The sequence below is a fragment of the Podospora anserina genome, chromosome 2, assembly GCF_000226545.1.
Source record: "Podospora anserina S mat+ genomic DNA chromosome 2, supercontig 2".
Classification (NCBI taxonomy): Eukaryota; Fungi; Ascomycota; class Sordariomycetes; order Sordariales; family Podosporaceae; genus Podospora; species Podospora anserina.
Genome location: NW_001914858.1, coordinates 1,159,359 through 1,183,820, shown reverse-complemented (window position 1 = coordinate 1,183,820; position 24,462 = coordinate 1,159,359). Strand labels below are relative to the sequence as shown.

The window sequence follows — 24,462 nt, the reverse complement described above, 5'->3', positions numbered from 1 at the left end:
AGGTGGTAGATACAGCTTTGAGGGGGGTTAATAAAGAAGCATGGTTATGGTTAGTATTGATAGGAGAATATCAGGGCGATGCGCCTTTCTTGTCGTGTATATCGGGAGATGGTTTTCTGTTTCCCCTGGTGGAGACCACCTTCTCGTCCCCACAGAATCTCTAATTCTGCGCTCGAGCAACAACCAATCAAAGGTTTCGTGGTGTAGTTGGTTATCACGTCAGTCTAACACACTGAAGGTCTCCAGTTCGAGCCTGGACGAAATCAAGGCCTTGTATTTTTGCTATTGATGCCCTTTTTACCACCTCTTGTCTCTCACATCCCATTTCTCTTTTTATCCGCCTTTTTTTTTTTTTTTTTTTTTTTTTTTATTCCGCCAGACAGACGTCGTCGCTTTTTGCTCCCGGCCGAAACCCCACCTTTCCGGTCTTGTCAAGCCCGCCTTCTGACCTCACCTCTTCTCACCTACCTCGCCTCTCACAAGTTACTTACCTATACAACCCCCATCTACCCTATTCAACCCATCCACCACGACCATTTCAATCCATCAAATCAAAAAAAAAATGCCACCCCGCATCCCCTCCCCCTCAAACTTTTCCCAATTCCCCCTCATCCAGCTCCACCCCCCCTCACCCCCAGAGTCAACAACCACTTTTTCTCATCGTCCTCCACGGTCTAGGCAACAACCCAGTGTCTTTTTGTAATTTCCCCAAGTCGTTGAATCTTCCGGGAACGTACGCGGTTACGGTTAAAGGTGTGAACCCCCTCCCGCAGGGTCTGGTACCGGAACCGGTGCCGGAAAATGGCTGTTGGCACTGGGGTGATGATCTCCTTTTAAATCAGAGAACAGGGGAGCTGGATCAGGACCCTGGATTCCAAAAGGCGAGGGAGGCGTTATGGGAACTGATAGGGGGGGTGATTGTGGGGAGACTGGGGTGGGGGTGGGGGGATGTGATTCTTTTTGGGTATGGTCAGGGGGGTTCGGTGGCGTTGGGGCTGGGGAGCGAGCTGCGGAGGGGGCAGGAAAAGAGGGTGGTGGATGTGAGTGAGGGGGATGGGGAGGGGGAAAAGAGGGAATTAAAGGGGATTGTGAGTGTGGGAGGGGCGCTGCCCGTGAGCATAATTCCTACTGTTGGTGGAAGGGGGAAGGTAACCACCCCGACGTTGGTGCTCTGTGGGGAGGGGGGGGAGGTTATTGATGATGATGCCGAGGAAAAGCTGAAGGAAGAGTTTGAGGATCTGAGGGTTGTGAGGTGGAAGGGGAGGAGGGATGATGGGATGCCGAGGAGTCGGGAGGAGGTTTTGCCGCTGATGGAGTTTTTTGCGGAGAGGTTGAAGCATTTTTAGATTTGGGGGTGAATAAAAACGGGAGGGTGGTGATGAGGGAAGGAGAGGGATGGTAAAATGAGAAATGAATTGCTGAAGTGACGGTTCTGACTTGTGAAAGGTGTGTGCGCGGTGGTGGCTTGTGGTGAGTGTGAGTGGGACGACGAGTAGAGACGGCGAGTAAGTGCAGATGATGGTGACGGCTTCAGTTCTGACGCGTTAATGCCCGAATGCTGGAGAAGGGCTAGCTGTGGTTATGTAAAGAAGATGGACGTGTCGCCTTCGAGGTTGATCCTTTAGTGTCGAAGAAGGTCCTGTGATGGGACAATCCAGGATGAAATCGTTGATGTGTAAGTTCGACAAATACAACAAGAATCTACGGAACTGCGAGACCAAGATGCGAGATGAGGGACTTGCTTTAACTTGAGAGCACTGTACTGCTGGAATGATTGCCAGTATTGCGGTCGTAGTAATGGGATCAACTTGCACAAGTAAACAACCACCAAGTCAACATCCTCCTCAACCACGGTGTATATACCCCTCCCCGCAACCGTCTTCCAACAACCGCCTACGCAACAAATCTAGTAACTGGAATGGTCAGATTAGCTCAACGGTGTAAGTCGTAGGCGGCCCGGATCAGGCAACGAACCAATGCCCCTTGAAAACAAGGCTCCGTGGACACCTAAGTTCGCCTCCTCAACGCGGCCCTGTCTTTCGAGATGGCCTTCAAGGATATCGACCGACCTCCCCAAATCAACCAACAACAGCCCACCCCCCAATCGACGAAGTAAACCCTACGAGGGTTTCGTAGCCGGCCACCTCTAAGAGTTGGCCGGTGAGCTTTTGATCTTTTCAGTCCACTGGCTCTCTCCTATTTAGGAGAACCAATCCATCAAGGACAGCAAAGAGGGTGACAAAGGGACTATTTTTTTCGACATCCCGGGCTTCGACTACCTACCCACCCTTCTACTTTCTTTCCTTTCATCACCTGCTTACTCGCACTTGACTTGCTGCCTTGAACTCCCTACTTTTCTCCGGCTTTTCGTCCTGCGACTTCCCAACCTTCGACGCCAACAGCAAAAGAAGCAGTCAGTGAACGGGAATTTAATTCAGTCACACAATCACACAGCAACGCACCATCAACAACACTCAAAGTAGACAGGGGAACAGACTCAATTTTCTTTCTCTCTCTTCACCCTCCCCCCCCCTCTTAAAAAAAAACGAGCGACCAGCCCTCCCCCGCCTATCCTATCCTCATAATATCCAGAAAAACTCCCACGAGGCCGACCAACGATAGCGTAAAAAGCATTGTCGTCATCTAGCAACACCTCGGTCATTCGACACGCCGTCCAAGCGATGGCGTAAAAGCACTTTCGCCGGCGAAGAAAACTCTTCTTCGTAATAGTCCCGAATAACTTCATAATTTTCTTCGTCAATATTGCAGCGCGTATCTTCAACACAGATGGGGTATCATAAAAGCCAAACCAGCCCAGCCCAACCCAAACACCAAGACCAAAAGCAGAAAAAAAAAGAGACAGAAACAGATCCCTCCGACGTTGGCAATCTTCGTCTGAGAAGGAGATAGCGTACAGAGCATTGTCTTCTTCTCTGACTTGGACTGCCGTGTCGAGGGCTCCCTTTCTGGGCTTACCCAACCTTCGAGAAACGATAGCGTAAAAAGCATTTTCGTTTCCGATGGTGTGGGGAAGCTGTTCTACCCTCTTGGGAAGAATAGAAGCTGTTGATGACCAGAGGGGTCATATGTGAAAGCATTCCGAAAAGTTATCGTAAAAGAGTGTGGTGAAGTAGATGTTGTCTTCGTCTTCATAAAACTCAGCGATGACAACAGAACCGCGAGCTCATCTCGTCCCCAGATTTTGCCGATCAAATTATTTGATCAAGCGGCTGAAACCGCGCTGGTGCACCTCACGACGAGCAGCACCATCCAAAATCTCCTCTCCAGAGTCGTTGCCGTCACTACCAACAATCTTGTTGCTGGGCTCATTGCCAAAGACCTTGAGCAGAGCAATCATGACGAAGCTGCTGGCGATACTCATGCAGAGAATACCAATCATGACAAAGTTGCTGTTGCGGTAGCGGTACCGTCCCGGGGCCGCGTCCTCGGGCCAGCCAGTGTACAAGGCGTATGTCGTGACAATGCTTCCAAGGTTGCCCAGGCCAGATACCAAGGCGGAAGCAGTAGCAACACCAACTTCGCGGTGACGCTTCTGGAAGATCTCGTTGGTCCAGGCCATGCAAATGGGAACCGTGGGACCGAGGCCAAATCCGATGAGCAACAAACCGCCGTATCTGCCCCATTGGTTGTCCAAAGCAAAGGTGACAGTGAGCAGGCCGGCGATCTGAACACAAACGGCCGCCGAGAAGAAAAGGGGGCGGTACTTGTGGAACCGATCCGAAATAGGGGTGACGAGGAGAATAGCGATCAAGTCCATCTGTGCCTGTGTTAGTACGACGTTTCTCAATCTCGTCTCTTCCAAAAGAAAAACAAAAAAAAAAAAACAAAACAAAAAAACAAAAAAAAAAACAAAAAAAAAACAAAAAAAAAGAAAACAAAGAAACCTACAATCCAAATAGGCGCAAACAACAAGCTAACCTGCACCCCCGTAAAGTTCGAGTTGATCGAAGCAATAATCACGCTCCCGTACAACTGCGTCCCAATACCCACCCCAACAACCCCAAAGTACATCAACACCAACGGCCACAACCGCCAGTCCAACAACACAAACCACAGATCCTTCAGCGTCCACGGCCTGGCGTGATACACCCTCCTCAAATCATGATAATGCACCATCGCATCCTCCCCCGTCAGCGCCTCCGGACTCGGCGGCAACCACTTCACCCACCAACTCTTCTCCCTCACCTCCCCCGGAGCCAAAGGCCGGTCAGGCAACCACCACAGCAACCCAACCCCCAAAATCACCCCCAACAACCCATAAATCAAAAACATCCACCTAAAACCCACCAACCCCCCCAACCCATCCATCTGCTGGAACCCCGCCGACACCAACCCAACCACCGCGGCAGAAACCTGCGCAGCGGTGAAATACATCCCGATCCTCTTGCCTGTTCTGCTCGGTGGGTAGAACAAGGTGAGATAATACGCCATACCAGGCCACATGCCCGCAATCACCACGCCCAGCAGAAATCTCAACAGCTTGAGAGACCAGGCGTCGTTCACAGCTGTGAAGCACGTCCCGATGATACCGACAGCAATGACAATACGCGCCATCCAGACCCGAGGGGAGAGACGGCTCATGATGAGATTGGAGGGGAGGTCAAACAGCACGTAGGAGACATAAAAGAGTGCCAGGGCGGTGGAGACGTCTTTGGGGGTGAGCCCGAGGACCGAGACGAGGTCGTGCTTGACGGAGGCGTTCATTGTTTGGGCTATGCCGATGTTGGAGCGGATGGCGGAGTTGAGGAAGTAGAGGACCCAGAAGGCGGGGATGATGCGGAGGTCGAGTTTGCTGGGGAAGAAGGAGGTCAGCGAGGAGAGGTAGCGATGGGCAGAAGGGGAAGACGTACCGGTACACCTGCTCTACCCGCTCAATGGGGTAGTCTTGGATGGGTTCTTGAGCAGGAGAGGCGATGTTGATGTGACCTGTGCCGCCCAAACCAGCCTTGAGGTCGGCGGGGGGAGAAGGCGGGTCTGGATCGTGGGATGTCATGGGTGGTTTGGTTGAGCAGATGGTGATGGTGGGGGTTGGAGGGGTTTGATGGGGGTGGTGTTGGTGGCGGTGGTGGTGTTAGTGGTGGTGGTGGTATTGAATGTCTTTGTCGTTTCCTGTGACGATATCAGGACGACAAGAGTCAAAAGGAGAAATATTGGACAAGAGACGAAAACAAAAGAGTCAGAAGGGAATCAGAAAAAAAAAAAGTCGAGATGGTCCCGAACTTATGGGTGCAGGTGTGCGTGATAAAAAAAGCGGGCCGACATCCCAAGAAGCCGGGGCCGAGAATAACCCTGACAACCTTTTTCGACTTGTTGAGTCCAATCACTCCACGTCGTCTCCGAAGCCACAGCGAACTAGAGTCTGGACCATCAGATGAAAATCCACAGTTCCAGGGCTTTGGACCACATCAGGCTTGTTCCAGGCCAAAAGTTTCCCATCACACCCGCGGAAGTTGCCATTCGGTTATGTAAGTCAAGCCGCAGGAAAATCCAACCAAAGACACAGCAAGTGGGAGAGGTGGGAGTGTGGGGGGTTGCTCTTCAGCCTCTGGACGGGGAAGTGACAGCCGAATATCATTTTCCATGGTGTGAGGGCCGCAGCTGGCCGCGGATTGGCTTTGTCTGGGCATAATATCATTCTTGAGCGAGGAGGTGGTGACACGACAGCTTCAGCTTTCGGGCACATATATATATCTTTGACTATCTCCCAGCTTCACGCAAACGCTCAATTTCATGAGAATCACAAAGCATGTGAAACCCCGGTCTTGCTTCAAACCTCAAGTCTTCTCTGTCCCATCTCATTCCATTCTACGGCACTCCCCCTAAACCATATCCCCATAAGCACTCAACGCAACCTGACCCCCCAAATGCGCAAACAACACATTCTCCCCCTCTCGTATCTCCCCCCCCTTCACCATCCCAACCAAACCCGCCAAACTCTTCCCCTCATAAACAGGATCAGTGATAAACCCCTCCAGCCCGGCCCCAAGCTTGATCGCCTCCACCGTCTTCCCGTCCGGAACACCATAAACCCCCCCATGAAACCTCTCATCCAGTGTCACATCCCCCTCGTTAATATCCCCCTCCTCCAGCCCCAGTTTCACCCCCGTCTGCCTCGCTATCCGCAACACCTGCTCAAACGTCTCCTTAGGCCTAGCACTCGCATCAATCCCAACCACCCTCCTCTTTCTCCCTCCCCCTTTCAACTCCTGATGCTTAACCCCCGCAATCACCCCCGCCAGTGTACTCCCAGTCACAGCACAAACCACCAACGTCCCAAACCACACCCCCATCTCCCTTTCCTGCTGTTCCAGCTCCCAAACCCACCTCGCAAAACCTAACCCCCCCAGGGGGTGGTCAGACGCCCCCGCCGGGATGTAGTACACCCTCCTCCCCTCCCCCTCCAGCCTCCTCCTCAATTTTTTCAGGCTCTCCTTGTGCCCAATCCCGAAATTCTCTGTTTTTATCACGTGGACATCTGCGCCCATCAGACGGGACAGTTGTATATTCCCGACTTTTTCATACGACGCATCTTCCCATCCGGGGACCCAGTCTTCTTGGATGAGGGAGACGTTCAAGCCGAGGGAGGCGGCGGCGGCGGTGACTTGGCGGGTGTGGTTGGATTGGATGCCGCCGATGGAGATGAGGGTGTCGCAGCCTTGGGAGAGGGCTTCGGGGAGGAGGTACTCCAGTTTGCGGGTCTTGTTCCCGCCAAAGGCGAGGGCAGAGTTGAGGTCTTCGCGTTTGGCGTATATGTTTACTTTGCCCCCGAGATGGGAGGAGAGGCGGGGGAGGGGGTGGATTGGGGAGGGGCCGAGGGTGAGGGGGGTTCGGGGGACTTGGAGGAGGAAAGAAAAAAAAAGCCGAGTTAATGGGGGTGAACAGACGAATGGGTGAGCGTTGTGGGGGAGTGGGAAGAAAATGTGATGAAGAGGTGAGAGTTTTACGTACTGGAAGCAAAGGGTTCAGGGAGCTTGACCACGTCCGCCATGTTGGATTGGTGTTTGGTTCTCTCACAACAAGTCCAGGTTAGTATCCAGGTGCATAATTTAGGCAGCGCAGAGGATAGACAATGTTCAGAAAGTCTTGTGAAACTTCTACCATTGGATGTTTGTACAAGATATACAATCGGAGAATATCACCACTCCTATCTAACCTTCCCCGCATCTCACCACATCTTCAGTACCACAAGCGGGGAAGACACAAGTACCTAACTAAACACCATATCCTCACGGCCAATCCCAAAGCCTCAACCCCATGATATGATCCGATCCTACATGACTGCCAACCATGGTAGACATGACAACCAAGCCAAACCCGCAGACTACCACGAACATAACCTGCCGTAAGCCTGCCATCGTGACCCTCTCCTTCCCCCCCCCCCCCCAAAAAAAAAAAAGCCCTTACACCACCGACTCCCCAGCACAATCTCACCTAGCCTTACTCATCAACCCACTCTGACGTGTATCAACCCTTCTCGAAGGCTTGGCCAACCACCCCCCGGGATCGGGCCGGTATCGAAACGACCACATCCGTCCGTTCCCCCGTCTCCGTAAGCCGGCCGATGACTTTTTGTCAGCATCCTAAACAGTCATTCTTACCCCGTGGGGGAGGCTACAGCAGTGCATGCATGAGACAAAAGGCTTGGCCCGAGATACAAAATTTCATTCGTTGTCTGCTCGGTGGGACTGCCTGACATGTACAGCCTTGAGCCTTAGACATACATACATATAGTGGGCAAAACAACCACCACCGGTTGCGCAAGAGGTCTAGTCATCTCCTCGACATCTATTTTAGGTCGACATCTTTCTGGAAAGAGTTGAACGCCTCGCGCCTTATTGCAAGGCGCCATGCTTACCTTGCCACGGGTGTGAATAGATGAACATGAGCCTCATGATAAGGCAAGGCGAGCTGTATACCTGACTTCGGCGTTTCATCAGGTTAGAATAGTTAAAGGACAGTGACTCCCCGCAGTAAGGCAAATTATCCTGTATTTCGTGTCACCTTCGGCCCTGTAAGAATCGTCTTGGTGTGATGTTGGGCAACCGGGGAATATTCCATGGTTCCACAGGTCGGGTGTTTTCAACCTTCCAACCTCTCTGCACAGTGTCCGCAGTGAGAGCTTCGCCTTGATGAAGGGGGGCTGGGAACCTGACTGATGGACCGCTTGCCTAGAGAACTCAACAGCTCCTGTAGACGACGTCCTGCAGACGACAACAGCAACGACGGATGACACTGCAGAGCACGGAGAGGGTTACCTAGCGTGATAGTGGTGTGCTGTACACATTGGTGGGCACTGTGACGACTGGTATGACGACTGTAGAGCTGTTTACTCAGTCCCACCTTGACAGGCAGACGTGGGTAAGGTAAGGTAAGACTGACCCCGAGGCGACCAGGCCCACGATGGGCCCGGGGAAGCATGCGCCTTGCAGGATAAGACTTGTTTCGTTCACCTACCTTCCGTTCTCTCGCTCAGCATGCGGACTGTGCGGTGTGAAGGCAACCAGTCCGAAACCTTCCATCACCAACCCCCTCGAGCTCTCCAAAACTGCCGGTGTGTGACGATGGTTGGGTAGGGCTGAGTCACTCGGCGCCAAAAGTCGACGCCGATTTTCCTCGAAATGGCATTACTGTGACCGGCAGTGCACCCAATATTGAACCGAGTCTGAAGGGGCATACCGGAGCGTCGAGTTGGACGTTGTGATAAGCATATCCAACACCATCGTTGGGCGCGGTGAGGCTCCAAGTTGGCACCACCGAGCCCCACAGCACTCATCGTAAATGGTTGGAAATGTCACATATCGAGGATATCATGGCTGTGCTGTTTTCCAGAAGGATCTCAGAATGCCATAAGCACCAACACATGGCCTAAGGATTCTTCGGTAACCAGTTGGAATTCGCGTCGCTCTGAAACGAGGCCCTCGGTGACTGAGACTGTCCGGGATTTCCGCGAGCTTCACAGCCCAAACTCTAAATCACACTTCCGATGCCATGCCATGCGTGGAAAGTTGGGCTCACAAGTCGTGTGACAGGTGCCTGAGAGGCCTGACGCAATCCATAGTCTTGACACTCCATGTTGAGGACACCTAGGATGGTGACCAGGTGAAGCTGAACTGATGTTCAGTACTTCACAGCTGGGAAATTGCGGGAGGCCGTCCTTGAACAATGAAAACGGTGGTGCTATTGCTCAACTGTGCGGCGTCTCAAAATGTGAGGACGAGGACATCTTTGTTTCGTCTTATCAGTCGCCCTGCTGTAGACTGCCTTGGCTGCCTGGCCTCTGATCCAGCCGCATATCGCTCGAAGTCACAACCGGTATCCGGAAGAGGCTGACGAGGATTAGGAGCACTGCCGGCCAGTCAAAGTTGCCCCATCTCGAGCTTGCAGCGCGAGGGCCCAGTGCCTGGAGAGCAAGCGGATGATCGCCACCGGTTCCTAGTCGGAAGCCATCTTTTGCAGCCGTGGACAAGTAGAGCAAGGCTGCAGCCGCCAGTCACCTAGTCCATGTACATTAGAACAGGGACCTGTGAAGGTGTTGATGTGCGAGTGACTCATGGGGTGGCCATGGCTGCCTCATGTTGAGTGACCAGGGTGGCATCCGTTTGAAGTTGAGAACTTGCGTCGACAAGAGGGTGTCAAAAAATACTAATAGGGTGGCATCTCCTCTTCCCGCATGGCTGTGAAGGTCGGTATTTCCAAAGGTTCAAATTGTAAAGGCGCAGTCTTGAATTTGCATTTCCATCTGGACCTTGTTAAATCGTGAGAGAGAGCATCTCAGAGCTGTTTGATCCGCCAGAGGTCAACCGACGTCGAGGCGTAGGCGGCCTCTTTGGGCCTACGATTAGATCACGTGCTGATTACTGCACAAGAGTACGTACCCTTCCGCCGGCACTTGGTTGTCCCGGCTGCTCCGCTTTGAAACCGACCCAAGTGGCCCCGCTGGTGCAAGGGACAGGCTGTGCCTTTTGCCAAGCATTATTCTGCCTGAGCTCGACTGGGCTTCGACGAATTTTCTCCTGACATCTCAGGCCTCAATCATTAACACATCGCTTTCCTTCTAGATCAGGAACACCCCGCGACGACAACATCCCACCTCTCTTCACCACCAAGACCGAGGCCATATCCTTATTACGCGTCGAGCCCCAATACGTGTGGACCGATAACCCCGCCTCTGTTGCACGCCACATCACTGCCGCACACCACCTCACCTCTCACTTTTGCTCAGGTCCAAACAAAGTCGTTGAAGCTGTAGCTTCATATCAGTTACTTATCTGCTCGAGAGCGGCCATCCTTACCTAGACATCGAACGACTTTTATCTTTTTACCTGTTCGACTCTTGCTCCCACCGTTTATCTCACCACCTTTGCCTTTCGAACTCGCCCATATTCAAGATGAGCGTGGTATATGAGGCCCGCAACTTCATGCATGAGAGCGACTATCCGCCCATGGATGAGCACCACCACGAGCACCACGAGCACCACGAGCACCACGATGCTGCTGCTGCTGCCGAAGTCGACCGCTTCGCTGAGACTCACGATGCTGTGGTGAACGAGCTCGCTCACGTGGCCAGTTTTGCTGAGCAAGCCGCTCCCTTTGTTGATGCCAAGAACTTCGTCGACGTGACGGTCTCGACTGAGGAGACCCCCAGCCTCGACCTGGCTCCTCCAGCTCCTGCCCCCACCCTGGCCGTGAAGGAAGACTCGCCTGTTGCGACTTCTCCTCAGCGAAGCAAGGCCATCCCAAAACCACATCGGGAGGAGACAAAGAACCACGAGGGCAAGTTCATCTGCACATATCCGTCATGTGGTGAGGAGACCAGAACCTTCAGCCGCAAATGCGAGTGGAGGTAAGTGACTTTTTTTTTTTTTTTGTATCGCCAAAACCAGTAACTTTCTCCTCCACCTCGATCAAACACTGACCAACACCCCTTGCAGCAAGCACATGGACAAGCATGACCGGCCATATAAATGTCTGGCTCCAGGATGTGAGAAGCTGCCAGGCTTCACTTATTCGGGTGGTCTATTGCGCCATGAGCGCGAAGTCCACCAGAAGCATGGCGGCCCCAAGAACTCGTTCAACTGTCCACATCAAAACTGCAAGCGTGCCACCGGCAAAGGCTTCTCTCGTCAGGAAAATCTCAACGAGCACCTCCGGCGTGTGCATACGCAGAATGGAGGGTCGCCAGAAGGAGATGCAGATGATGCTGCCAGCGATCACGTCTCAACAGCGCTCGTTCTAGGTCCAGCCAAGCGCAAACGTGACGACCAGAACGATGAGACGGAACGTCTTCGGGAAGAGGTCAAGAGGCTGCGGCAGGAGAAGGAGGAGCTGCAGAAGCAGGTCCAGATGCAGAACCAGCAGACAGCCGACTTTCTGGCACGGATCCACCAACTCGAAGCCGAGCGGGCGGTGGCGGCAGCGGTCCCGATGGAAGCGAGTTCCCTTGTTGCAGCCACGTCACAACTGATTTAGGGAACAGAAGACGACAATATAGCTTATCTCGATCCTCGCATCTCCACGCCCGGCTACCCTGATCTGGACGATTATCAATACGGCAACCAAATCGACGGCGACGAGCATTATCTGTATTCTGCTTAGACGAGGGAACAGCACATACATCATTCTTTTGTGTTCCCTTTTTTTTTTCTTTTTTTTTTCACGGCTCTATTTTTATCAAGGAGCTTGGCTGTTCGAGTTTGGCCTGGGCATTTTTACCGGTTACGATTCCCATCTCTTTGTGGTCACGGACAGGTCGACCATCAACGAGAACGCATTGCATATGGAGGAGTTTGGTCTTTTTTTTTCCATCTTTATTTTTTTGTTTCTTTTTTTCGTTTACTCTTTTTGCTATTTCTTTTTAATGTAACGATATGGCTTGAGCGACATCGCATTTCCTGCTGGGTCTATACAATGTTCCTTTTAGGGCGTCTGGGTTTGGTTGGGTGGCAGTGATAGGCAAGAAACGGTCACAAGACTGGAAACTTTTACACGGGGTTTTACATGGGGTTAAACGGAGAGAACGGGCGTTTTTTCAGATGGACCTATGGTCATGGGCTGTTTATCTGTACTGCGCTTCAAACCCTGCTTTGTTCTTATTGTTCACTGTATGGAAGAGGAAAAGGATGTAGTAGTGTATTCTGTCAGTTGAAAGAGGCGGAGTTGTTGGTGGTGATTGCTCTTTGGCCATAAGCGTGGACGACGCTAGATGGAACACGATAATCACTGGTAGATAGCCTCATGTACAAACACGATGTGAGAATACTTTGTCAAGATACGCACGTATCAGGTTGCTGGTTATTTTTGTTTCATGTAGGGTGGCTTTGTTTTAAAAATGACGGGGTCGTCCACATCATCGGGTTGACGTACGCCCCTGTTCTTGGGCAGAAGATGTGTGAATGGTGATCCCTGCTGCCTGCCTGCAGCGCGCGCCGTTCCAGGGGCACGGGAACTGCAGATCTTTTTTGGAAGGGGGGAACTAGAGATGTAGATGTGCCTGAGGCATGGAGGGGTTGGTGGCTAAGGCTAGGTAGATAGGTAGGTAGGTAGGTAGGTATGTTGAGGACTTGTGCTGATGACTGCAACTGACTGACGGATGGCCTGTGTGACTCTGACGGGCTGATAAATCTTTTCTTGCGAGTGTCTTTCCAACAGGCAGAAGAGCCATACGTGTATTGGATCAGATGATATTGCCACTTCTAGGCTGGCTGGTGAGTTTTTTTATTTTTATTTTTTTTTTTACACATTTTGGAGAATAGGGCGAGAAAGAAGTGTAAAATTAGCATGGCCGTTTTTGGTCGTGTTGTCAGTTCAAGAAGATGGGATCTTACGATCTACGACAGCCTTGTCGGGATGTACCTATCCGTCGTTCGGGGGCGGAATTGAACTCGGCCCGGGAACCAAGCGGGAAGAGGAGGGTCCACCCGGCCAGGTTTGTCGGGCCCCACAAAGGTAGGTAGGAAGTTGGAAAAACGCGGGGTAGGAAATAACATTCTTATCGGGAGCTATTCTTATCGTTACCCGTAGCGCCGAGGTAGTTTGTTCATTGACGACGACCCGACCGTTCGTTCGTTCATCCCATGCAGGATGAGGAACTCACATAAACCATAAACCCGCCAAAGCTTATTATTAGTACATCCCTTTCTCATTCAATCGAGAGTTGTTACACGCGTCTTCCCCTGTCTTACATCCCCTTTTTATTTTTCTTATTTTTTTACACCCTCCCACCCCATCTCATAATCCCTACGATATCCAGTTCACGTGAGACAACAACCTCGAAGATGTCCAACAACTCCGGGAACCAGAACACGTCCGGCTTGCCGCCCTGCCCCTTCATCTCAGTCACCACCCGCCCCATCACCGGCCTCCAAGTCGACATCTACGGCCTGGCCGAGCTCTCTCCCTCTGTGCACCACGTCTCCATCCTCTGGCTTCACCACCAGCGCACAAGGAATAAGGAGTCGATGAGGGATATCGCCTCTCGTTGTATCGCTGCTTGGAACAGTTTTTCTCATCATCAGAATACGCATTCCCCCCATAATACACCCCAAACGGAGAGGAGGGGGTTGATAGCCATTGCGTATGACCAGAGGAATCACGGGACGAGGTTGGTGGATGACAGGGTGAATGGGAGCTGGAGGGAGGGGAACGAGAATCATGCGGTGGATATGTTTGGTGGGATAAGGGGGATGGTGGTGGATCAGGGGTTGTTGATTGACGTTGTGGAGGGGTGCTTGTGGCCGAGGGGGGAGAAGAGGGTGGATCAGCATCTGGGGTTGGGGGTTAGTTTGGGGGGGCATAGTGTTTGGGAGCTGATGTTTGCGGATAGGAGGGTGAGGGCGGGGGTTTGTGTGATTGGGTGTCCGGATTTTATGAGTATGTTTCCCCCCATCCAATCTGCGATTCTGAGAGGTATGCTGACAAGGGATGTGTGTGCAGACTTGATGAGCGATCGGGCGAGGTTGTCAAAGCTGAGTACGTACTCTGCTCAGGATGACGGGGCGAGTTTTCTGGGGAGTAGGGATTTCCCTCCGAGCTTGATCAAGGCTTGCAATCAGTACGACCCCAAAGCTATCCTCTTCGGCCCGCATCCTGTCCCCGACCAGCCGCAGCAGACGAGGCAGGAGCTCATCCGGCAAACCATCCTTTATGAACGCCTCCAAGGAAAGAAGCTACTTGTCTGCTCGGGCGGAGTGGACAAGCTGGTACCACCCAGGTGTTCAGAACCCTTCATGAACTGGCTCAAATCCGCGGCAGTGAACCCTCCGTCCCCATCGTTCGATAAGGAACAGCGATTCTGGGTTGATGATAGGATTTACCCTGGGGTGGGCCACGAGTTCAGCAGCGAGATGGTCAAGGATGCGGTGCAGTTTATTGTCGGGGCGGTGATGGGAGCGGGAGAGGACAGGTACAACCCCGAGACGAGGGAGGAGCAGAGGAGTGGCAGGGAAGGTTTTGTGCCTAGCCCAAATATTTGAATTTTTTTTGTATTCACGTAGCCCAGGGACGGATGCAGCCTTTGTAGTCGAGCAATGTTTGAGAGCCGTCTTTTGAAGTCCTGATTTGTCCTTCCAGTCCTGCCTTTGTGGCTTCGTTTTTATCAAGGAACAGGGCTTGGCTGACACCCCAGATGTTTCTCTTTTGCCTTTTGGCGAGGAGGTCAAGGCTGGCACCGTGGGGGTCTTGTTCCCATTGACCGAGGGTGAGCTGGTTGCTGGCTTGGTCTTCGGCTTTGAGGCTGGGGGGGTTGATGCCGAGGAAGGTTACCCGGTCTAGAGGGAATCCAACAGCTGCGCAGTGGCCGTCGACAAGACGAGTGCGCTTGAACTCGTGGGAGACGACGGTGATGCGTTCCGGCCAGTGATTTGACGGGTGCTGCCGCCAGTAGAGGATCAAAGAGAACAAGATGTTGAAATAGGAATCGAGGGCTCGTTCCTCCAGCAGCACACGGGATCCCACGAGGGTCGGGGGGAAGTAGTTGTTGTCGAGGGCGAGGTTGCAGTAGGATTTTGCCTCGGAGAGGTGCGTTTCTGGGCGGGTTGCGGCTCTGAGGGCGGTTTGTTAGCAAAACAAGTGCTTGGGAGCATGTGGTAAGATCGGCAAGTACCCAGAAAACACCAACACTGATCTCGGATCAGAATTCACAACATCCGCCCCGGCTTTGATATGCGCCATGAAAGTGGGCGTTTCCCCCTTTTTGTATGGTTCAATGAGCCATTCTGATTCGTCATGGCCGTTTTGCGGACCGCCGAGGTAGATGCCGTGGCCGCAGACTATGACGAGGTGATTGGGGGTTGTCATGACAGTGACGGTGGTGGGATGTTTTATCAACCAGTTTGAACACGAGCAGTTGACCGCCTTTTTGAATGGGTGTATTCAAGCGTTAAAATCATGTGATCTCGCTCAAGACCAGATGGCATTTTCACTAGAATCTTGAGACTTCTCACGCAAGAGCCTCAAGACACTGGACACGAGGTAGAGGCTCCCGGCTATTACTACTGGCCTTTCGCCTGCCATCTCGGATGCTTTGGTTAAGGCGTCTTTTACGTTCTCTCCGGCGCTGTAGACCGATGACTGGTCGACACCATGTTGAGTGGCCAAGTCGAGGAGCTCCTTGGGATCGGCTGCTTTGACCCAGGGCATTCCGTCCACAGGTTCGAACCTGACAGCAACGACTTGATCACCAGGTTGGAGTAACAGACTGAGAATCCCGTTCATATCCTTGCCTTGCGTGGCGGCCAGCGCCCAGGTTATTGGATTTCCTGAAGAACGAAGGTGTCTTTGGACGTAGCCAGACAGTGCCTCAGCTGACTGGGTGTTGTGAGCGCCGTCTAAGAGCACGTCTTGCTGACGGCCGGTGATGTTTTCGAGACTCATCTTTTGGAGGCGACCAGGCCATTTGAGCTGCTTGATAGCGGGCAGAAGACTTGTTAACGGGGCATCATGCTCTGGGCAAGCCAGACGGAAGGCCAGATGAGCAGCTGCCAGGTTCTGGATTTGGTGTGGCTCAAAGGTCTCTCCTGACTTCGCAAGCTCTTCCGCAACAGCTGTCGCGTTGGGAAACTGCAATGATGCCCCTGTTTCCTTAGCATGCTGTTCTATTACCTGCAGAACTGACTGCTGGTTGCTGCCATCCACCACACAGGGTACGCCCTGGCGGATAATTCCTGCTTTCTGAAGTGCAATCTCCTCAATGGTGTTTCCCAGGAAAGACTGGTGATCAAGACCAATCTTGGAAATAACGGTAACCGATTTCTGTTTGAGTGTATTCGTCGCATCTAGCCTGCCACCAAGACCAACTTCGACAACTCCGTATTCGACTTTTTGGCGGTTGAAGATCTCAAAGGCAGTCGCGGTCAGGAGCTCAAACTCGCTTGCGCCAATGTTCTCGCTCACATCCCTCTGCTTCACCTGCTTCTCAACTTCAAGAAACAAGGATTCCGACACGGGCTTGCCATTGATGGCAATGCAGTCCCACCGGTCGACCAAGTGAGGGGAGGTGAACCTGGCGTATGATATGCCTTTGGCGTTGAGCATGGCCGAGATGTAGGCGCATATGGAGCCTTTGCCGTTGGTGCCGGCCACATGGATGGCCTTCCACGTCTGGGGTGTGTGCTTGATGAGATGGCCAATGCGGGCCAACCCTAGATCAATCATGGTGTTGTCGTCGTTGGTATGCTCGGATCGATATTGTGATACAAGGGAATGATGTCAGGAGTGACTCATGGTGTTTATTGGCCCGCGGATGCTTTTGAGGTCTGCCAAGAACGGTCATTGGCGATGGGGAACTGCTGGAGCCTGTCGATTTTAGCTTTTTGCTTGGGGGGCGGGATGCGGGATCGGCGCAAGGGACCTTAAGGTATGGTTATTTGCATGGAACTAACTGATAGAAGCATTTCATCTGTGCAGTAAACAACAACTGTGGCTGGGGTTGGCTGAGTGTTATCCTTTAAAGAGGGGGCTAAGCCCAGGCTCTGCGCCAAGGGCCCCATTCCCGTGCACCAGCAGAAGAAACAGCCCCACCCACAAAAAGGAATGACCCGCCCAACTTTAGACTTTGACGCAGCCCCCCCGAGCCGGTCGTAAAACTCCCTCCCTCTTGTTGTTCCGCCCGATTACCCGCGACGCCCAACATCGACATCGACATCGACACATTGGCGCATTATCCCCCGACATCGCGTTCCCATCGATTGACGAGGCGCATCATCACGGCCACTTTGAAAATTAGCCAACCGTTGCCGTCCTTACCTTTTTCGCCTCGATTTTGACCGGAGCGCCTTACGCGACGCCATCAAAGCTCAGAGAATCAGAAGAGAATGGGTCTCCGGTAGGTTTGCCCCTGAAGCCAGCCCTCCCTGTCCGTACCTGGGACAACGGCATATCCATCCCACTTCCGGGGTTTGCCATCGCGCAAGCCCACCAGCACCCTCTTCAAGACACTCCCGTATCGCGGGCGCAATTCTTTTTCTTTGCTTTGCAAAGCAATGAGCTAATCCTGCATCTTCACCAATCAGGTTGTACCAAGCGCCGGTCGAGTCGGACATCCAATCCAAGCCTGCCGCTGAAAAAAGTTCGGCAGAAGCGCGCTCGACCATTCGCCGGCACCGTCTTGTCCGGGGATACCACAGCACGCGCGACCACGCACGGGAACAGGTCCGCGAGCGCCGCCGCCGCGTTCTCGAGGATGCCATCTGGGAACCCCGCCGATCACCCACCCTGGAGCCGCCTCCCGTTCCTGCTGTTGCGCATATAGCAGCAGTTCCAGTTGCAGGGGCCAACCCCAACCGTCGCCGCCTTGTCAATGACACCCATTGGGATCCTGAGCAACCACGGCGCCGGTCACCCGCTCTAGAGCCACCCACCGATGCTGCTTCCAGATATGGCCGTCGTCGCGCCTACGTAGGGCTCGATGACCGAGTCATCACCATGTTTGGTGAGCGCTGGGCTCACTTGCACGCCGGCTCGAATCCGAGTCAAACACAAACCGATGACGACAATTCCCCCATCTTACCTCGGCCAACCGATTCGCAGTTAGCTGCACAGGATGCCTACAGCAACTTTCAACGCCGCGATCGTTACATGTCTCGTATGGAACCGCTTCCCATGGTGTCGAGCCTCCGGAGTACCCAGGCTCCCAATCATCCGGTATGTGCTGTCGTGGTTGCCATAAAAACCTGTTCATCGTTGCTGACTTTCTCATAGTCGCGGAGCTCCACTACATCCCCGGCGGGAGCTGCTCCTCCCTTCAGCAGACCAGCTTCGAACACACGGGGCGAATCGTACATTTTTGGGGATGAAACCTCAAATCCTTACACAGCCGGCCGTCGATGGGTTGAGTCCCGTCGGCAGGAACGCGCTCAGCGCAGCGGGTCAACCCTTCTTGTTCCCCCGGCTGTTGGCCATGGTGCGGCGGGCATTGATGGCCTCGGTGACCGTAGCAGAAGTCTTAGTCCCGATGGCGACAATGCATGGGAGACGCTGTTGACCACGATTGCTCCGGATCCGCAGCCCCCGAGCGTTGGCTCTTCCTTTGCTTCTGCTACAGCATCGGCGGCTGCGACACAGAGCACCGTTGCTGCCTCTTCCAGGACCTCTTTCACCAACCCCCAGACCGTCGAGGTGGAGCTCGCGTCGGGATGCGACAATTCTGACACAGACGAGGACGAGCTCGAGGATGATATTAGAAATTTTATTCTTCCCCGCGCTCGTAGCACCGGACGGTCATGGGCAGACGTTGCCGGGCGTAGCGGCAGCAGCAGCGACGACCCCTCGGTCTTTGGTGGAGTTGAGGTGATGCAGCGGCTCGTCCGCAGCCTTGCTCAACGTGAGGATATTCCAGACGACTGGTGGGCAGAGGTGGGACTGAGCAGGACTTTGTCCCGCGAGGCCTCGGCCAACTGAGCCACCGGGTGTATTTCTCGAAGCGGTCTATTGGTTTTTTCAATTTTTTCAATTTTTTTTTTTTTTCATTTTTTTTTTCATTCTCGGCAAAAGCGTTTCTGAATGTCATTGGCACATTTGATTTTACGGCGTTACTGGGCTTTGGTTTTAGGGATTACCCTTTGGTATCGGTCTGGCAGCTTGTCATGGAAAAAAGTGCATCCCATTTGCTCGTGGGTATTGCTGTTTACTCTTGGCTTTGAAGGAAATATATGGCTTATAATGATGCACCGACAGCTTTGTATTAGTTTTATTGTTTTGAAAGGATCACAGCGGTGGTTGGTTTCTCAGTCACATAGGGTTAACGGTGGATTGATGACTTGTATGATATTCTCTGTACATAGAGGTAGTTTTGGGCAACTGGCCCTTGAGAGTTGGAGGAGGCAGCAGCAGATGTAATGGATTATTGTTCCAGGGTTCACCATCGTGATTCCTTGTTTTGTTTTGTTTCACGGTGTCGTGCATGAGGTTGTCCCCGCCTTTTATGTGTGTGTGGTGCACTCTTTCTCACACACGGCTCATGATGAATTCCTCTGGATGGATGGCACGGTGGGAAGGAAGGGGGGAGTCTGAGAGCTGTGATGGGATAGGGGGGAACATGTTCACAGACTTGGATTGTTGAGACTCTGAGCAACAAGAAGAGAAGAGGCGGCACGTATTCCTTGGTTAGATAGCATACCAGTATCAACCTATTATTCACAATCTTTTGGTTATAACATACATACATTAACATTTCTCCCAGGTAGGTGTCATCCTTACAGTTCATAACCCCTGCCCCTGAGGTGAGGATGGAAAGTAGCGGCATTACCTATCACTTTACTCGAGCGCTAAACAAAAGTGGGTGACACGCCAATGTTGGCCCTGCTGCAGGCACGGTCCACTGGGGGGGGGGGGGCATGGGGCGCGCTGGCTGCAGCCCAGCCCTGCCTGGCCTGGATCTCGACCTCCGATTTCCTGTTTCTTTGGTTGAAACTCTGGAGAGAGAGAGAGAGAGAGAGAGAGAGGTGATACCTAGTTTAAGTACCCCGCGATTTTGCGATCTGGGTTTTCAGTATTGTCTGGGGTGCATTCTTGAAACTTGGGGCTTTTTTTTATTACCTGAGGGGAGGGGATTGCATGAATCTTTTTTCTTTCTTCTTCTTCTTCTTCTTTTGTTGTACTGGCCTTGGAGCCTGACAGGGAACGCTTGTTGCGTCTGCGTCGTCCGATATCCGACACCAAACTACCTGAGCGGGCAGGGAAGGTGGTGGGATAATTTCTCTTTGATTCACTACAACGAACGAACGAACGAACGACGACGACGACGACGACGACGGGGAATTCACGACGAACGAGCGAACGAAGGAACGAATTGATTTAGGTAGCCCCGCTGCTGATGACGGTGAATATTGGGAGCGATTGTTCACCTACTGCTTGCTTGCTCGGAGCCCCAACCCGCAAAACCGAGGCTCCAACAATCTCAAGGATAGTTCTGTTTACTGCGTCTTTTCCCCGCCAGATTCGAGAGAAATACGGGCGAATTGCGAGGACGTATCTACCCCTCCAACAAAATCCATTTGTTTCGGTCCCATCGCCCAGTATCGATACCCCGCGGAGGATTGAGGGCGCGGGGATATGACCATCAGGGTACCGACACCCTTCTCTTACCTCTTACCGCCGGTTCCTGCTGCTGCTGCTGGAGGAGGAATACCACACGACGACAACTACTACAATTGAGGAAAAGGGCACAAGGAGGGTTTGGGAAAGTGACAGCACCAGCCAGACATGGCACCACCACCACCACCACCGCCGCCGATAGGACCCTCTGGTTCGGACCGGGCGGCGGCGGCATATCATCAAGGCGGTGGGAATGGGGGAAAGCTACAGCAACAGCAACAACAGCAGGCGGTGGTGGGCAGCAGCAAGACACCGGGGACGCCGAGGAGGGAGCAGAGTTATCGGTTGGAGAAGCCGGTGCAGGATCCGGGGTTGAAGGATTATGTAGGTTTTCTTTTTTTTCTTTTTTGTCTCACTGACCCCCCCTTCCGGAGGACGTTTGTTTTTCTTTTTTTTCTTTAGGTCTACCCTTCCTATCAGATTGGATCGATCACTTTATGGACTGGGATTTCCCGATACCCGAAAGCCATGCTGCCTCTTTTCTTTTTCGTGTTGTGGGGGAGGGGAGGGGAATGTATGGAGGGGGTGTGCAGTATACCGTCCGCCATACATACCCCGTGCAGGATACGCATGTGTGTGGCTTGGCGGGATTGGGATTGGGTTTTTCTTCTTCTTTGTTTTGGGGCTGATACATCACACTTTTGCATACACACACCCCGCCCCGGACTGTTTTTACTGGGTTATGAGACATAAGCTGACCAAAATTCTATGTAGCGACTAGGAGACTGCATCGGAAAGGGAGCTTTCGGATCTGTCTACAAGGCCTTTAATTGGGGGACCGGGGAGGCGGTGGCTGTTAAGCAGATCAAGCTGGTGGATGTGCCGAAGAGTGAGCTGCGTATGGTTGAGGTAGGTTTGGCTGAGAAGATACCGGACCGAGAGGGGTGATGGTGGGACAAGACTGGGGGAATGCCGGGGCTTTGCTAATGGGTTGTTGATCTGCAGGTTGAAATCGATTTGTTGAAGAATCTCAATGTGAGTTGTGATGCATGGGTAGGGGTTAGGGGAAAGGGGGAAAAGGCTGACAAGGGTGGTACAGCATCCGAATATCGTCAAGTATGTCGGGTTTGTCAAGACGGCCGAGTGCTTGAATATCATCCTTGAGTGAGTTTTTGGTTTGTTACGGAGGGAATGGGGAGACGACTGACTCGTATTTTAGGTACTGCGAAAATGGATCACTGCATTCGATTTCGAAGGCGTACGGAAAGTTTCCCGAGAACTTGGTGGGAGTGTACATGGCTCAGGTCCTACAGGGCTTGCAGTATCTGCACGACCAGGGTGTGATTCACAGGGACATCAAGGGGGGGAATATACTGACGACCAAGGATGGGACGGTCAAGCTGGCGGACTTTGGCGTTTGGACGAGCCAGTTCATGACGGGGAACGACAAGGAGGCTCAGGTGGTGGGGACCCCGTACTGGATGGCGCCAGAGATTATTCAGCTGTCGGGTGCGACGTCGGCGAGCGATATCTGGAGCGTCGGGTGTACGGTTATTGAGCTGCTGCAGGGGAAGCCGCCGTATCATAACTTGGCGGCTATGCCGGCGCTGTTTGCCATTGTTAATGATGATCACCCTCCTTTGCCTGAGGGGGTGTCTCCGGTGAGTTTTTCTTTGGGGTAGGACAGGTTTCGGGGAAGGGCTAATGATTTGGGTGGGATAGGTTGCGAGGGACTTTCTTATGGCTTGTTTTCAGAAAGATCCGAATTTGAGGGTTACGGCGAAGAAGCTGATGAAGCACCCGTGGATTATTGGGTGCAGGAGGACGGACGCTCCGGTGTCGAGACCACCTGCCAACTTCAACCAGGCGGTTGAGGAGGTTAAGCAGTGGAATAAGGCTCTCAGGTCTTCGGAGCACAACATGAGAGTCTCGATTGGGTCTGATCAGAGCAACGGCCCGATCAGCCAGCGGCCGAACCTGGCTACGAATATCAGGGGCCCGTTGACGCTGGTGACGAAGCAGAGACCTACTCCTGATGCGTTCAGATCACCAGAGGTACCCGACGACGACAACTGGGACAACGACTTTGCGTCTGCTATCTCGCCCACGGCTCTTCACCTCCCGCATATCAAGGGGCAGGATAACTTTGGGGGGTTGTTGTCCAGCGACCGGCTCAAGGCGTTTGCTTCTATTGACAGCCACCAGGACTCGGAAAACTGGGATGATAACTTTGAGGGGGAGCTGCTGACGATCAAAGGGCCAAAGCACTGGTCTGAGAGCTTTGATGCGCAGGAGCAGACGATACGGCCGCTGCCGAAGAAGAGCAGTGACCGGTTGAGTGAGAAGCATAGGAGGCAGAGGAGCAGGGATAGCAGGGTGTCAAAGTCACCGACGAAGCAGCAGTTGTTGGGGAACAACGGCAAGTTTGAGCTACCGCCGAGGCCAGATTTGCTGTATCGGGAGCAGTCGGGGGACAATGATTATTCGGATTTGTTTGCGGATAACGAGGGGGTTTTTGACAGGAGATTGGGGGTTGTCAAGGTATGTTTTTTCTATTGTGCTGAGGAGAATGACCATGTTTATTGTGGACATTGAGGAGATGAGATCAATAAATAGAGACTAACTATCGATGATTTTCATAGGAAGCTCCACAGCTGTTCCACCCCTCGGATCTCACCAGTCCTCCACCGAGATCGGCCACTCAACACCAGCAATCTCCCTTGGGGGCTAGCATAAGGAGACCTAACTCCTCGAGACCGCCAGCAACGACGGGGTCGTCGTTACAGCCGCCTGAACCGCCTGTTCGAAGGACGAGATCGCAAGTGGAGATTACAAAGTTTGCCGAGGACGAGCAGGACGAGGATTTCTCGGATATATTTGGCGTTGTCCCGGGGACTGACAACGCGACGTCTTTCTTGAAGAACGAGGCGACGGCTGAAGAAAGTGATAGGGGGAGTGAAGATGGTCAGCAGCAGCAGCAGCAGCTGGTGCTGAGTAAGCTGTCGAATAGCAGCTGGCTTGGGGACGACGACGGGGACGAGGACGATCCGTTTGCCATGATGGAGGAGCCGGGGTGGATGGACGAGATGGATTTGGCGGCGAATATTGCGAGAGATCGACATGCTAGGATGGCGGAGAAGGTGGAGAGTTTGGTGAAGAGTTTGTCCAAGATGAGGCAGGTGGAGGATGAGGAGGTGTTGGGGGAGCTGGCCGAGGATTTGCTGGCGTATTTGTGGGAGGGGGGGGAGGAGGTGAAGGGGCTGATCATGGGGGCGCATGGGCTGCTGCCGATATTGGAGATTTTGGAGGGGTGTGGGGTTAAGAGTCGGGGGGGCATGGTGTTGGGGTTGTTGAGGATTGTTAATGCGGTGAGTTTTGTGAATTGGGTGTCGTGGGAAGGGGACTAACAAAGGGGTAGATTATCCTTGATGATGTGGAGTTGCAAGAGAACTTGTGCTTCGTCGGTGGGATACCGATCGTCACCAAGTTTGCCGCCAGGCAGTACTCGAATGAGATTCGGCTCGAGGCTGCGGCGTTTGTGAGGCAGATGTATCAGACTTCTACCCTGACATTGCAAATGTTTGTCAGCGCGGGCGGGTTGAATGTCTTGGTGGAGTTTCTGGACGAGGACTATGAGACGAGTCAGGATCTGGTGCTGATTGGGGTGAATGGGATATGGAATGTGTTTGAGCTGCAGGGGCCGACGCCGAAGAATGATTTCTGCCGGATTTTCAGCAGGAGCAAGATTTTGGATCCGCTGGCGGCGATACTGCACAAGGTGCTGGACGAGGAGCGGGGGGATGAGCTGAGCGAGCTGGTGGAGGGGAGGATTGTGGGGATTTTTTATCTGTTTTCCCAGGCGGAGGCGTATGTGAAGGAGGTTGTGGCTGAGAGGCAGGTTTTGAAGAGTAG

General features: G+C 52.9%; 8 protein-coding genes across 8 annotated transcripts, besides 1 other annotated feature; 5 read left to right on the top strand and 3 right to left on the bottom strand.

Moving 5' to 3' along the window:
- Positions 1-192: 192 nt before the first annotated feature.
- Positions 193-266, top strand: a tRNA (tRNA-Val).
- Positions 267-713: 447 nt separating this feature from the next.
- On the top strand, positions 714-1,346 carry PODANS_2_3100 (uncharacterized protein; the record flags this gene model as incomplete). The annotated part of the gene is made up of 1 exon (XM_001911018.1): positions 714-1,346. A coding segment is annotated over one exon (633 nt), but the record flags the coding sequence as incomplete, so codon positions are not given.
- A 1,868-nt stretch (positions 1,347-3,214) lies between these two features.
- On the bottom strand, positions 3,215-5,014 carry PODANS_2_3090 (uncharacterized protein; the record flags this gene model as incomplete). The annotated part of the gene is made up of 3 exons (XM_001911017.1): positions 3,215-3,778; positions 3,910-4,813; positions 4,872-5,014. The coding sequence occupies 3 exons, from the start codon at positions 5,012-5,014 to the stop codon at positions 3,215-3,217; spliced, it is 1,611 nt and encodes a 536-aa protein (XP_001911052.1).
- Positions 5,015-5,840: 826 nt separating this feature from the next.
- On the bottom strand, positions 5,841-6,983 carry PODANS_2_3080 (uncharacterized protein; the record flags this gene model as incomplete). The annotated part of the gene is made up of 1 exon (XM_001911016.1): positions 5,841-6,983. A coding segment is annotated over one exon (1,143 nt), but the record flags the coding sequence as incomplete, so codon positions are not given.
- A 3,426-nt stretch (positions 6,984-10,409) lies between these two features.
- PODANS_2_3070 (uncharacterized protein) lies at positions 10,410-11,490 on the top strand (the record flags this gene model as incomplete). Its single annotated transcript, XM_001911015.1, has 2 exons — positions 10,410-10,864; positions 10,953-11,490. 2 exons carry the CDS (start codon positions 10,410-10,412, stop codon positions 11,488-11,490), a joined length of 993 nt encoding a protein of 330 aa, XP_001911050.1.
- Positions 11,491-13,295: 1,805 nt separating this feature from the next.
- PODANS_2_3060 (uncharacterized protein) lies at positions 13,296-14,492 on the top strand (the record flags this gene model as incomplete). The annotated part of the gene is made up of 1 exon (XM_001911014.1): positions 13,296-14,492. One exon carries the CDS (start codon positions 13,296-13,298, stop codon positions 14,490-14,492), a length of 1,197 nt encoding a protein of 398 aa, XP_001911049.1.
- Positions 14,493-14,505: 13 nt separating this feature from the next.
- PODANS_2_3050 (uncharacterized protein) lies at positions 14,506-16,671 on the bottom strand (the record flags this gene model as incomplete). Its single annotated transcript, XM_001911013.1, has 3 exons — positions 14,506-15,061; positions 15,122-15,372; positions 15,511-16,671. 3 exons carry the CDS (start codon positions 16,669-16,671, stop codon positions 14,506-14,508), a joined length of 1,968 nt encoding a protein of 655 aa, XP_001911048.1.
- A 1,269-nt stretch (positions 16,672-17,940) lies between these two features.
- Positions 17,941-18,915, top strand: PODANS_2_3040 (uncharacterized protein; the record flags this gene model as incomplete). The annotated part of the gene is made up of 2 exons (XM_001911012.1): positions 17,941-18,159; positions 18,217-18,915. 2 exons carry the CDS (start codon positions 17,941-17,943, stop codon positions 18,913-18,915), a joined length of 918 nt encoding a protein of 305 aa, XP_001911047.1.
- A 2,409-nt stretch (positions 18,916-21,324) lies between these two features.
- Positions 21,325-24,424, top strand: PODANS_2_3030 (uncharacterized protein; the record flags this gene model as incomplete). The annotated part of the gene is made up of 8 exons (XM_001911011.1): positions 21,325-21,495; positions 21,556-21,592; positions 21,645-21,714; positions 21,770-21,890; positions 21,951-22,211; positions 22,273-23,091; positions 23,193-23,918; positions 23,969-24,424. Coding segments are annotated over 8 exons (2,661 nt in total), but the record flags the coding sequence as incomplete, so codon positions are not given.
- Between the last annotated feature and the right edge of the window lie 38 nt (positions 24,425-24,462).